Raw genomic sequence first — 15,264 nt, forward strand, 5'->3', positions numbered from 1 at the left:
ACAGTTTGTACTTCGGTATTTTCTTCTCTAAGCTTCACGCAGAGCGCAGATACAAAGTCATGTGAAGGTGAATCCGGACTAGTGTATTCATGTGTAGTAAGCCTTCCCCAAGGCCAGTGGGATGACAAGGACTTGCCCTTGGTATTCTGTCCACCCTTCACGATTTTCTTTGATTCATGACTAGAGATGAGCGAGCATACTCGTCCGAGCTTGATACTCGTTCGAGTATTAGGGTGTTCGAGATGCTCGTTACTCGTGACGAGTACCACGTGATGTTCGGGTTACTTTCACTTTCTTCCCTGAGAAATTTGCGCGCTTTTCTGGCCAATAGAAAGACAGGGAAGGCATTACAACTTCCCCCTGCGACGTTCAAGCCCTATACCACCCCCCTGCAGTGAGTGGCTGGCGAGAACAGGTGTCACCCAAGTATTAAAATCGGCCCCTCCCGCGGCTCGCCACAGATGCATTCTGACATTAGTTCAGGGAAAGTGGTATCTTGGTGGAGCTGCTATAGGGAGAGTGTTAGGAGTATTTTAGGTTTCAAGAACCCCAACGGTCCTTCTTAAGGCCATAGAAATCGCAGATCGCACCTATGTGCGATCTGCGATTTCTGTTCTCTTCTCTATATGCGCTCAATGGGGCCGGCGGCAGCAGTGCCGACCCCATTGAGAACATATAGAAGACAAATCATTCTTCTCTGCCACAGCTATAACAGCTGTGGCAGAGAAGAACGATGTTTGCCCATTGAATTCAATGGAGCCAGCAATACAGCTGCCTCCATTGAAAGCAATGGGCTGCCGGCGATCGCAGGATGAATTGTCGGGAAGGGCTTAAATATATAAGCCCTTCCCTGCAATTCTTCCAGAAATGTGTTACAATAAAAATATATACCGGCGTATAAGGCGACGGGGCGTATAAGACGACCCCCCAACTGTCACCTTATACGCCGGGAATACAGCGGAGCAAAGAATAAAAATCATTACTCACTTCTCCTGGCGTTCTGCGGCGCTGCTGCAGGATGTCGCTCCCTCCTGGTCCCCGGCAGAGCATTGCTTTCTCTACGAAGGGCTTTAAATCCCCGCCTCCAGAAACACACGTGCCTTCAGCCAATCACAGCCAATGACAATGATGTCATTGAATGGCTGTGATTGGCTGAAGGCACGTGTGTTTCTGGAGGCGGGGATTTCAAGCCCTGCGTCCAGAAAGCAATGCTCTGCCGGAGACCAGGAGGGAGCGACATCCTGCAGCAGCGCCGCAGAACGCCAGGAGAAGTAAGTAATGCTTTTTATTCTTTGCTCCGCTGTATTCCCGGCGTATAAGGTGACAGTTGGGGGGTCGTCTTATACGCCCCGTCGCCTTATACGCCGGTATATATTTTTATTGTAACACATTTCTGGATGAATTGCAGGGAAGGGCTTATATATTTAACCCCTTCCCGACAATTCATCCCTGCGCACGCCGGCAGCCCATTGCTTTCAGTGGAACCTGCTGTATTGCTGGTTCCATTGAATTCAATGGGCTAACATCGTTCTTCTCTGCTACAGCTGTTACAGCTATGACAGAGGAGAACGATCTTTACGCTGACAGTGCGGGGGGGGGGGGGGGCACTCTTGCCGCTATTGTGGCTTAATAGTGGGACCTGGGAACTTGAGATGCAGCCCAACATGTAGCCCCTCGCCTGCCCTATCCGTTTCTGTGTCGTTCCCATCACTTTCTTGAATTGCCCAGATTTTCACACATGAAAACCTTAGCGGGCATCGGCGATATACAAAAATGCTCGGGTCGCCCATTGACTTCAATGGGGTTCGTTACTCGAAACGAACCCTCGAGCATCGCGAAAAGTTCTTCCCGAGTAACGAGCACCCGAGCATTTTGGCGCTCACTCATCTCTATTCATGACTCATTGGGGTGAAGGGGATGACGGCTCTAAATCCGCTCACTGTTGGACGGGTATAGATGGGATAAAGTTCATCCTAACTGTAATAACTTAGTTATCTTATCACAACAAAAGTCATTGAAAAGACAAATTGTGCTATAAAACTCCTTATTGAATGGTTTCTCATTTTCAAACAACTTGGGCTTATATGATATTCGTGTGATAACGAGCAAGACTGCGATTTACCTTTTTTTTTTTTTTTTTTTTTTTAATTTTACCTAAAATGACATTTTTGTGCTGAAAATCCCTCTTAAGCGCTGGCAACTGGAGGTCTGGCTTCTTCCTATTTTGTTTTGTAATGTCTGCCGTCAAATAACTGACAGAAAAAACAACCAGGTTAGAACAGGAAGTGGAGGATGGGGATGAGTCATGCTACTCATTGAAGTGTATAGAGAGCAGAGCAGGGAGGAGAAGAAGAGAGACTCACACAGACACTGCCTGCAGCTAATAGCGACTCACAATTTAGTGTTTTAAGCTACAGAAGAACAATGCCTCTACAGCACCACCTGTTGGAAGGCAGCATTCTTGCAAGTCAATGTCTGATCTTTTAACAGGCCTAGTACCAATGACTGAGAGTCTAAGCACAGCTGAAAACGCAGCCAAGGATGCTGAAAAAAAAAATCAATACTCACCTAGCTGGCGCTGTCCAGGTCCCTGCCACAGTTCTCCAGAGCTCCCGACACTTGTCATCGCTGATGGAGGATCTTTTACTAGTGACAGGGTTTGAAGACAACACGTCCAGCAAGAGACTGCTCTAATTGGTTGAGCCCGCTGACTGTCAGTAGGCTCAGCCAATCACAGCCAGCACTGGATGCACCAATCACAGCCATTCATTGAAATCGTGTGTTTCCTCACACTCATTGTCTGAAAAGTTAGGTGTGCTATAATATGTTAATTATCAAGCTAAACTTTGTTACATCCGTATACCCCATACTATTATGATCAGCACTGAAATGTGTGATATGTGATGAACTGATAAAAAAAATTATACGATTAAAGGAATAGCCTAGAAGGAAGCTTGTGCCCTTCTTACTGACTGCCTCCTTTCCCACCTATCCCACAGGAGTAGTAAAAGGTATGTCCATCTATGAAGACCATTTTACAGTTTATATATATCGTATACAAAAAAGTACCTTTTCTATATATTACATTACTAATGTTGTACAAATCTTGAATTATAGCCTATATTGTACTCCAGAGCTGTACTTCTAATTCTGTTGAGTGTTATTGAAAACAGTCCTCAAGCTTGGTGTCAGACACCCCTCACCTGCTTCACTGAGCAACTATAATGCATTAGAAAGTTGATTGTATCTACATCTGATTACGGAACAGCTTCTGGGGTAAAAGCCTCCTTTCCTGAAAGCAAATATTCAAGACAGGAAGTGTGCAGATCTTTAATTAGCAAGGAATGCTGGGAAATGTCAGCTAAGAAGCCTATAGAATTGCAATTCCAGCTCTGGAGGATAATATGAACTGTAACTAAGGATGAGTAGGTTTACGTGTAACCACAGATAAATATTGTAATGTCACAATGAATTGCACCAGATGACACGCTCAGCTCTGCTACATATGATAGAAGTGTGACTGTTCTCCCTGCAATAACCGATGGACTTGTTAACACATTACGGCTAACTCGGTCTTCACTTCTCTTCAGGTCAGCTTACCTGGTTTGGTTATGAAAGTCCTCGAAGTTTTTGGGATTACATACGGGTTGCATGTTCGAAAGTATCGCACAGTTGTATCTGCAGTATTGAGAACATGGAAAATGTCAGCTCCTCGAGAGCAAAGGTAAGGAATTCTTTCTTACATGACACGGAGCTAGCTGTACTGTGCTAAGTTACACTCATGTTCATATAGCGGGTGAACTTAAAGGGAATCTGTCAGCTGGAACAGGCTGTCCAAACAGCAGGCAGCATACAGAAGGAGGAGCCGAGCAGTGTATATATATATATCGTTTTGGGGGGAAAGAATCACTATAACTTGTATTTTATTCATTTATATCTCTGAACATTCTGATCTGAATAGTCCAGTGGGCGGAGCTATCAGTGATTGACAGCTACCCTTATATAGCTGTCAGTCACTGATAGGACCGCCCACTGGACTGTTCAGATCAGAATGTGCAGAGATATATATATATATATATATATATGTCGTAGAAACATGAAATTTGACGCTACCATTCTTTAAGTTCAAAATAGGAAAAGTAAATGGTCACAACTGGATTATTCAGTGCTAAGTGCAAAAGTATTGGCACCCTTATGTAATGTACCTAATCTAATTCTCTCACTTTCTGGTGTCATACAAAGATGAAATTTGGCATGAGCATACTTTATACTTTAGGTCCTAAATGGGAAAAGTAAAGGGGTCACAACTTGATGATTCAATGATAATTGCAAAAGTAAGTGCACCCCTATGTGATGTAATTTCGCGGTGTTGGACAAGCGTGAAATTTGGCACAAGCATTCTTTAGGCCCTGAATAGGAAAAGTAAAGGGGTCCCAACTTGGTTATCCAATGCTAATTTAAGACTAAGAAAGGGCAGCAACCTCCAGTCTGGGGTTAAACTTGAATAACAGGGGTGTTACCTTTAAGGGTAAAAAGTGAGGAGAATGGGAGGGGTTCCTCTGAAGTAACCATGACTTCATGAAAATTTTTTGTGTGAGCAAGTAAACACCAAATTAGCGCGGGTGAAGCCGGGTATAACAGCTAGTAAATGAATAAAATGCAAGTTACAGTGAATCTTTCCCCATAAAGACATATATTAGTCGGCTCAGCTCCTCCTGCTCTATAGTATGATGGCCGCAGCTTGGACAGCATGTTCGAGCTGAGAGATTCACTTTAACAGAGTTCAAGGGGCTGCAGTCTTCTATGGTCTACTTGAAATGCTCCACAAGAATGGCGCACCCTGAGCCTGCCAGGAGAATGCAGTGGCGGTGCCCATCTGTGACCACCACACCATTCATTTCTATGGGAAAGTGTGCTCAGCTATTTCAAAAAGTCCCATAGAGATGAATGGAGCGGTGGTGATGGATGCGCATCTCCATTCCGCTAACCTGGCGGACTCAGGGAGCGCAATTCTCATGATCAATGGGGATACCAGCGGTCAGATCCTGTAGATAGGGGATAAATGATTTTGGTGGGAAAACCTCTTTAAAACCAGAGATGTCGGGCAGAATTATTTCACAGCGGTGCCCATAGAGGGACAGATTCGGTAAGTCTTCCTAGACGAATTATCTTGCTTATACCATCCTTGTTGTCTTGCTTTAACCCTTAAGGATCTGACCTATTTTGGACCTGAGGACACAACGATTTTTGTGATTTCTATCTCCACCTTTCAAAAGCCGAAACGTTTCTATTTTTCTGTCCGGATTCACACAAGTGTAACGTAATTGCGTCTTATGCACGCCGTATAAATGCGTGTAATATGCCGTAATTGGAGTAAATTAAAGTAGATGCCTGTGAGATACACTGTGATGCGCAGGCATACACCATCACAAACGCCGTGATACGCAGCTCCACACCCTGGTACAACACTGCGATTTTTATGCAGCGTTTTCCATACAGCCGTGTGAGTCCGGCCTCAGCCGTGTGAGCACTTGTTTTTTGTGTTGCGAGTTTTTGTTTTTAATTGTACCATTTTGGGGTACATGTTATATAACTTTTATTACAGTTTTTTTGGGTGGCACTCATTGTCAAAAACAATCCCACCCCGAAAGGGAGTTTTCATTTTGTTGCAAAACTCGGCATGCAGTTACATCTAAGGCACTTATGCAAATGATGAGAGTCGTGTCATTTAACGTATAACTTTTATTCATCTTTTGGAGAGCCGGAAGAAAAAACACATCAATTCTGCTGGTGCTTTAAAGGTTTGGCGTCTTTGCCTCATTCACCGTGCACTTTAAATGAACCTATCTATTTTTTCTATGGGTTGTTATGATTACAATTAGAGATGAGCGAGCACGCTCAGATGAGTCAGTTACTCTAACAAGCCTTGCTGTTCTCGAGTAACTGCGTTCTCGTCCGTGGGGGGGGGGGGTGGCGGGGGTGATCTCTCCCTCACTACCCCCCCATTATCCCCCCCTCGAGCACGCTCGGACAAGAATGCAGTTACTCGAGAAGAGCGCGGCTTGTTTGAGTAACGGACTTATCCGAGCGTGCTCGCTCATCTCTAATTATAATGTTAACAAAATTATACGTATTCTTTAAGGTTTTCTGCTTTTGCAGAAGGGAAATATTATTGGTGACCAATCCTTAGGCCCAATGTCTGCTAAATCCCGCAGCAGAATCTAGCCGTGCCCGCGAACACAGGGAGAGAAAAAGATTTTCTTACCTTTTCTCTGTGCCAGCCGGATCTTCTTTCCTTAGCATGGCGAATGCGTCTGGATGTTCCAGACACATGCTTTGTGCAATGTTATTATTTTTTTAATGTCCTGCTTTGCCTTGGATCCACGGCACAGCCACAGTGACAGCTGCAGCTGTGCCGCGGATAGGACAACTTCCATTGACCAATATGCACACCAGGAAAAACAAAATCACATCTGCATGCTTTAAATTGCCCTGCGGATGCTAATGCAGCCCTATGGGCATCTAGAGCTGTGGATCTCCCACGCAGGCGATATGCATGGATTTTTTTATTAAAATCCGCCAGTGGACATTGGGCCTAAGATCATCAATACTTGACCCACTGGGGTCCACTGCGCAGGACCCTGACTGATTACCTGATCAAGCACCTGCTGTCAGATCCGCAATACACATGGGTTGGAGTGGAAGCTACTGCTCCAGTCCCTGTGTAGTGGCCGGCACTTGTAACTGCAGGCGCAGCTTTCATTGATTTTAAAGAGACCTCAGCCTGTAATCACAAGTGCTGGCCACCACACAGGGGTCAATTCAGCAGCATCTGCTCTGTAAGCCTGTGTATTAGGACACTGACAGCGGATGTCCAATCAGCCGAGGACAGATCATTAATATTTCCCTTGAAAACATTTTAACAGCAGGGATCAGTGTTTTTTATAGATACTTGCTGTTGCATTGGGAGGTTCGGCTGTCAGTTACAGCCGGCTCCCACCATTGAAAACATAGGCTCAGGTCCTGAACCCATACCATCCATATGCTGTAAATATACATAATTTTGCCTCAGCCCCTAGGTGTCAATGACATATATGTACGTTATGGGGCACAAAGGGGTTAAACAAATATCTTTTACCAAAATTATGATGTGTGACACTGCATTTTAAGACCGCTTTTAGCAACACCCCCTATTCTACATGCTATTCAAAAATGTCTAGTGAGGTGCAAAAAGTTTCCAAAAGATAAAATAAATGTGGTGTGAGAGTTGTTTAACACAAATTGAGGCAAAATTCTGGGAGCACTGAGCCTAATAAATGCACCCCACCTTGTGGAAGCACCATCCATGTCCAGTTTTGTAATCAACAGAAACAATTATTTGTGCACATTCATGTGAAGTCAGTATTTAGGGGTTTTCAAGTTGTTGTAGTTATAATAATATAAATGTGTTTCTTAAGGCAGCCGATGCAAATGTATGTGTGTGTATATATATATTCCTATATCCACCTTCATAAAAAATAGCCAGCAGTGAAATGGTTAACTGGTTCAATACTGTCCACTGTGTGTGTTGCATTCTTATGCTGGTATCTCCAATACTCCTACACAAGGTCCCAAGACTTAAGGTCCTGAGATGTGTTTCTCATGAGAAACACCTGCGATGCCCAGCGCTCATAAGAGGAGGGCTGCTCCTTATCTCCTCCCTTGGATTCCTTGGTCCAGATTGGAATGTTAATAAAGTCTATGCTACTTTGGTATATAGGAATTACATGTTCACATAGCGACATACACCTGGGGCGTAAACATATGTTAATCATCAGCGTCGTTACATGCTAGGCCAATCATGAGTTGTTATGACGTTGGGAGGGGTATGCATGTAATTGGTGCGTCCTATTCAGTATAACTGTATTGTACTTCCTTTCAATAAACCAGAAGAGTATGGGGGCTCATGGGGAGCACCCCTGAGTTCAAATACATATATTCATGCATGAAGCTTCTCATTATAACCAATCTGGAGCAGACCAGTGAAATCTTCTGGAATATGATTTATTCCCATAACAAAGTCTATATTATTACTGATGACCAATTCTCAGAGTAGATCATCAATAGTTGATTGGCATGGATCTGTCACTCAGGATCCCCGCCGATCAGCTGTTAGATGGCCTGCTGTCAGTACAGATGGCGCTGGAAACAGACAGCTCTGTGTGTAGTACGGTGGCCCAGGTTGGTATTGCAGGCACAGATCCCTTTAAATTCAATGCAATACCAACCTGAGCTACTACAATGTTAACATTGCTATCTGTTTCCTGTTCCATCCATAATGACAGTGGGCCTGGCAATCAGGTGATCAGCAGGGTGATCCCAAGCGGCAGACCCCTGCTGATCACATGTTGTAATAGTTAGTTCCGGGACAATCCCTATAAAATGTTTAGCACATTTGCAACTTTTTTTAAACCATGAATCTGCCCCAATCAACTTAAGTCTGTATTCTCTACCCCTGATGATCTCTTTTTATCGCAGGGGAAGTTCTGTGCCTCCCCTGAGGCTCTACGGGGGGAATATAGTGAGGAATTGTCCCCTGGGTGATGGCAGGAATGTAGTGGGGAACAAACACAATTCTTTTCTGTCTTAGGTGGCAAAACCCAGGATCATAGTAGGGCAGCCCATTTTGATCCTTTCTTTGGGGCATTTACTGTTCTGTATATGCTACTGTACTTGCTGTTTTGCACTTCTTTATGCATACTCTTTCATTTTAGGGTAGGGCTTGGATCAGAGTTGCACTTATGGAAAAGCGCTTGTCTGAATATATTACAGCTGCACTGAGAGACTATAAAACGACGAGGTATTGTGAAACTTTAAACCATTAATGACAATAGATTTGTTTTTTTTATTAATACTTTGTATCAGTTTCATTGTGGTATTAAATATGGCACTGATCTCATCAGATACATCATCTATATATCTGCCAGCTACCTCCACACATTAGGTATAGGGGGGCATTGTGACTGCAGTGTAATGAAGAAGGATAATCATGTCATGTAATACGGAAAATATAAAATCAGTCCTTTGTTCAGAGAGCAGGAAAAGGGGGATGTCTGCGGCCGAAGAGTTCTGTCTCTGGACAGAACTGAGCAGGGCCGGGTGTAACTCATTGACTATAATGGAGTCCGCCTGCTTTCTGCCCGCTGCCCAACTTTTGGACAGCAGAAAAAACACTGCATGCAGAGCTGTTTCTTCTGGTGTTTTTAGCCGGATCTGCAATGGAATCTCCAGCTGGAGGCTCCGACGCAGATGTGAAGTCAGCCTTTACCTGATTGGGTAGTGGATTCTAGAGAACTGGAAAAGTCTTGCAGACGGGAGTGGGAGTTTAGGATTAGAGAAGAATGTAGTCTAACGGTGCTTTTAAAGGGGATGACCTGTCGGGAGCAAGATGCCTAACAGGTCATCCCAGAGATAACCATTCCTGTGCTTCTGCACAGAAACGACTAATGCTAGTGAATAGAGGTGGAGTGGGCTGGGGTTTCTTCTGGCCTGCCTATATTCACAGTAAGCAGGCAGTTGCTCATAACTGAATGACTGCCCTTTTACACAGGCCGATTTATCATTCGGTTTTCTGCATGTAGAAACTGAACAACAAACAAGAAGCAAACAACTTCTCATTCATCATTTAGTCGGTGCATACATTTACAAATGATTATCACCCCATGTAAAAGCACCTTCAGGTTATTAGCAGAGCGGAGATCACATGTAGGTGGTAGACAGAGATGAGGGAGGAGGTACAGGCTGGTGCAGAACTGTGGAGGGCCTTATGGATGAGAGTGATGAGTTGAAATTGTATTCTATACTTTGATGTGAATAGAAGAGGGTGGAGCCATCAGTGTAATGACTGGCACAGGGTGGAGCCATCAGTGTAATGACTGGCACAGGGTGGAGCCATCAGTGTAATGACTGGCACAGGGTGGAGCCATCAGTGTAATGACTGGCACAGGGTGGAGCCATCAGTCTAATGACTGGCACAGGGTGGAGCCATCAGTGTAATGACTGGCACAGGGTGGAGCCATCAGTCTAATGACTGGCACAGGGTGGAGCCATCAGTGTAATGACTGGCACAGGGTGGAGCCATCAGTCTAATGACTGGCACAGGGTGGAGCCATCAGTGTAATGACTGGCACAGGGTGGAGCCATCAGTGTAATGGCTGGCACAGGGTGGAGCCATCAGTGTAGTGACTGGCACAGTGTGGAGCTATTGGTGTAGTGAGTGGTGCAGGGTGGAGCCATCGGTGTAGTGACTGGCACAGAATGTAGGCATCAGTGTTGTGACAGGCAGAGGGTGGAGACATCAGTGTAGTGACTGGCACAGGGTGGAACCATCAGTGTAGTGACTGGCACAGGGTGGAGCCATCAGTTTACTGACTGGCACAGGGCGGAGGCATTTGTGCAGTAACTGGCACAGGGTGGAGGTTTCAGTGTAGTGTCTGACACAGGGTGGATGCATCAGTGTAGTCACTGGCACAGCGTGGAGCCATTGGTGTAATGACTGGCACAGGGTGGAGCCATTGGTGTAGTGTCTGGCACAGGGTGGAGCCATTGGTGTAGTGTCTGGCACAGGGTGGAGGCATCAGTGTAGTGTCTGGCACAGGGTAGACGCATCAGTGTAGTAATTGGCACAGGGTGGAGGCATCGGTGTAGTGTCTGGCACATGGTGGACGCATCACATGGTGGACGCATCAATGTAGTAACTGGCACAGGGTGGAGCCATTGGTGTAATGACTGGCACAGGGTTGAGGCATCAATGTAGTGGTTAAACAAGAAAATAAGCCTGGCTTAATGAAGCTGAGAGTGGATAATGGTGACAGTAGGAGTTTTTGAAGTCTCCAGTGAGGAAAGGGCAGATTCTGCTTATGTTTTTGAGATGCAGGTGACATGAGTGAGCAGGTGACTGGATGTGGGGAGTGAAGGGAAGAATAACATATGACCCCAAGATAGTAGGCGTACTGCCAAGTAGTTATAGTAGCATCACACACTGAGATGGAGATATCCGGTTTAGTTCGGTTCGTAGATGGTGGAAAACACAAGAAGTTCAGTTTTTGAGAGATTTCATTTTAAATAGAAAGAGGACATATTGTTACAGACAGCAGATAGACTATAATTGGCTTTTTGTAGTATGGAGGGTGTGATGTGGGGAGAAGAAGTATATAATTAGGTATCATCAGCAGAAAGACAGTATTCAAACCCAAATCTACCAATATTTTGCCCAACTGGGGCCGTATACAATTAGACAGAAATCCCTGCTGTTTGTTCCAAAAACAGTGCCATATCTATCCATGGTCATGTCTGGTATTGGCAATTTAGCTACATTTAAGTAAATGGTGCTGAGCTGCTATACGATGCACAACCTGTGGGCAAGAGTGACAGAATTTTTGAAAGAAAGTAACCATAACTTTCCAATCGTGGACAACTCACTTAAAGACTTTGAACACCTTTAAAGTCAATGGAAGCCGTCTGATCTGCGGCCCTTCCGCAATGGTCACGGATTCTGCATCATTGCTAGGCGATGATGCGGGAAACGCAGAGGTTTTAGAAAAAAAAAACCTATACTGCGCATGTCCGATGGCTCGCCGTGCGGACCAGCCACAGAACAAAAATGACTTCAGAAAGGCAGGTACGCGCGGACGCTGGCTGGGCACAGGGTTGGACTCCGCTGTGGGATTTTGCATGCAGAGTCCGACCTGCCTGTGTGCAGCCAGCCTAAGGCTGGATAAAAATAAGCTTTGTTGCAGTCATAAAGTAGCTAATAAGAAGATGCAGGAGAAAAGAGAGAAGAGGGAAACTAATCCTTCAGTCCAGCCTTACTGACAGATCTTCTAATGAGTCTTAGACTGCTGTGTCTATATAAACTGATGTGTAGAACACAGATTGGTTTGGGATCTGCAGAGGCGTCCGACAGGGCTGCATCCTCTCACCCTTCTTGTTTAACCTATATGCAGAAATGATCATGCATAAAATGAACCGAGACAAAATTGGGGTGAAAATAGGTGGAAGAAACATCAACAATCTCCGTAATACGGATGACACAACTCTGCCTGCAGAAACAGAAGCCGGTGTGAAGCAGCCGATATGGAAGATTAAAACAAAGTGAAAAAATGGGCCTCTACCTGAATGTACAGAAGACTAAAATTATGACAACTGCAAAAAGTGGCCAAATTTAAATCAAATTCGACACTGAGGTCATAGAATGCGTGCAAGACTTCATTTTCCTTGGCTCAAAAATTGATCAGGTTGGAGAATCTAAGCCAGAGATAAAATGTGGGATAGCATTGGGACGAAGCGCGATGCTAAACATGGACAAAATCTGGAAAAGTAGGGATATCGGCATAGCAACTAAACGCAGGATAGTGCAAACCACCGTATTCCCCAGAGCCATGTATGGATGTGAGAGCTGGACTGCGAAAACAGCTGATAGAAGGAGGATTGATGTGTTTGAGCTGTGGTGCTGGCGAACGCTGCTGCTTATACCCTGGACATCGTGAGTAACAGAAGTCCTGAATCGTATAAGACCTGATATATCACTGGGGGGCAAGATGACCGGACTCAGACTCATGGAGGGCAAGATGACCGGACTCAGGCTCATGGAGGGCAAGATGACCGGACTCAGGCTCATTGGGATGAAGATGACCGGACTCAGGCTCACGGATTTTGGCCATGTAATGCCAGCAGAGTCGCTAGAAAAATCTATAATGATTGGACATTTCAGTGGCAAAAGCAGACCCGACCGCCAAAGAACACGATGGCTGATACTGTCAGAGCTGATACCGGCATGGATATCACACAACTGAAAGAAGCAGTGCAAAACCGAAAAACATAGAAACATAGAGGGAGCCTTTAAGGTCGTGAACAACTAAACTGCTAACAGCAACAACATGTAGCAGCTCCAGAGGACAAACATTGCGACATTTTTTATTAAGGCCGGGCTCATACGACCAGATTTGTATTGCGGAATCCATGATTTTCATCCGCACAGACTTTCCACAGTAAAACGCAGACATTAATAGGCACACATTTATATATTTTTTTTTCACACTCGCGGATATGAATTGCGTATTCCATGAGCGGAAGAAAAATCGTAGCATGCTCTATCTTGCCGTGGAATTTGCGTGAATGGCCTACATTGCAGTCAATTGAGGCGTCCAACCCGCAGCCCATACGCAGTTAACATTGCGTATGGGCTGTAGGTACCCAAGTCATTGCTATGTGATGGCGCGGGAAAAATAACTGAGCATGACCGCCTGCAGTTGCTGTGGTAGATCCATATAACAGCATCACACAGACTGAGAAACTGACTAGAAAATGAATCCATAACCCCAAGTAGATCTGAGGCGGTCAGACCTGAGATCACATGACCATCTGAGGAGGAGGAGGCCGGGAGATTCAGATAGAAAGAAATAACTAAGCAAGGTTCACTTATATATACTGGGGGGATAGCTACATAATGAATAAGTAAAAAAAAACTCACCAGAGCGGCCCTTTAATAATACAGCTTTAACCCCTTCAGGCTTGGACATTTTACTTCTTTTTTTTTCTCCCCTGTCTTCCAAGCGCCATAACATTTTATTTCTCTATTGACCTAGCCGTACGGGGGCTGTTTTTGTGGGATGAGTTGTATTTATTAATATTTAATGTATGGAAAACCTTTACAAATGTTGAAGTGGGGAGAGATTTAAAAAAATGCAATTTTTTTTTTTTGGGGGGGGGGGTAAGTTTTTACAATGTTCACAGTTTTGACTGCAGCATCAGTGCCGTGATCAGAGCTAACTCTGCAGATACTGGTGGCTGTCAGCTGGTAAAGGCTTCTGATAGCCACCGGCTATGGAGTGGACTCAGCCCCCGAGCCCATTCCATACACCCTCCATGACCGCTTGACATAAATGTACCATCATCAGTCGTAGAGGGGTTAAATAAAATGGTAATAAAGTTTTAGCAATAACAGGGATAAGTACTATTTTTGCACAACACTCACTTAGCAAAGCTACTGATTGAGAGCCTGCACTGCAAATTCATCTACTGCGTGGTTGTCAGCCCACAGAGATTAGTGCGGGGGAGGGGCACCTCTCACTTCATCCCTGTAGTATATACTCCTGATTTGGGCTATAAAACAGACAAAAATATACTCCTGCAACTACTCCAGAATTCCCCCGGCCGAGATAGAATATGCGAAAACATCTAACACACTAAGTGTTATAAATTCCAGTTCTTTAGTCCTGACGGCGGCAGCACATTGCAGGTTGCCTGGCGGTATCTACTCCGCGATTTCTGCTAGATAATATTCAAATTAACATTTTTTTTCTCAGGAGCCGAGGAAATACATTTCCTCTGTGCAATCTGCGAGCAGCAATCATTAATCACCGCGCACTCTCCCATACAGATAATGCCATAAAAATTCAATGAAATGCGCAGTCGGGGTTTGCGCTCGCGGTTATGTCATAATAAAGTATTGCCGGCCTGCTGTGTTACTGACAATCTGCTAAACTGAAAGCTGTTTTCTGTCCCACAGGAGGTTTTATGAGGATGGAGCTATAGTCTTAGGTGAAGAAGCAAACATGCTCGCAGGGATGCTGCTTGGACTCAACGCCATTGATTTCAGGTAGGTTTACCGCGCTGCTTATAGTGGATGCAGAAGCCGTCTGGCAGGAGGCGAAGCTAGAGAAGTGACGATTGTCGTCCGACAAGCAGAAGTGAACTTATTGTTTCCTTAAAGTTCCAAAGTTCTTTTCTGGTTCAAGAGATTATCCAGATATCGAACATTATTCCTATAGCCTTAACTAAGGGCGCCCCAAGCCTTTATGCTGCCTGAGGCGAAGTGTGAAATAGCGCCCTCCTCCTCGGTAAAATAAAATCCACTCATTCCATTTTACAGGCATTGGAAGCACCAATACACAAGATACCCAAAAAGTATTTGAAGCATTGAGACTTGTCTGAAGTGACAGAGTAATACTGCCCCCAGCAGTGTCTCCCTTGGTGGCCCTAACAGTAATAATTACCCAATTAATGGCCCCAGTAGTAATGGTGACCCCGTTAGTGGCCCCAGTATTAATAGTGACTCCCCCTTATGGCCCCAGCATTAAGTGTCCCCCCCCCCCTTATGACCCCAGTATTAATAGTGCCCCCCCTTCTGGCCCCAGTATTAATAGTGTCCCCCATAGAGGCCAATAGTAATAGTATACCCCCATAGTGGTCCCAGTAGACATAATGCTTCCCATAGTGGGTCTA

At 44.9% G+C, this 15,264-nt stretch overlaps 1 protein-coding gene across 5 annotated transcripts in view; it reads left to right on the forward strand.

The window, feature by feature from the left end:
* The window catches only part of RUNDC3B (RUN domain containing 3B), a 289,933-nt gene that overhangs the window by 183,313 nt on the left and 91,356 nt on the right, over window positions 1–15,264 (forward strand). For all 5 annotated transcript variants that reach the window (XM_066585392.1, XM_066585394.1, XM_066585396.1 and 2 more), the window contains 3 exons: window positions 3,591–3,724; window positions 8,754–8,839; window positions 14,549–14,638. In XM_066585392.1, coding sequence (XP_066441489.1) covers window positions 3,591–3,724; window positions 8,754–8,839; window positions 14,549–14,638 — 310 coding nt within the window. The remainder of the gene's footprint in view (window positions 1–3,590; window positions 3,725–8,753; window positions 8,840–14,548; window positions 14,639–15,264) is intronic.

Source organism: Eleutherodactylus coqui, chromosome 12 (assembly GCF_035609145.1).
Source record: "Eleutherodactylus coqui strain aEleCoq1 chromosome 12, aEleCoq1.hap1, whole genome shotgun sequence".
Classification (NCBI taxonomy): domain Eukaryota; kingdom Metazoa; phylum Chordata; class Amphibia; order Anura; family Eleutherodactylidae; genus Eleutherodactylus; species Eleutherodactylus coqui.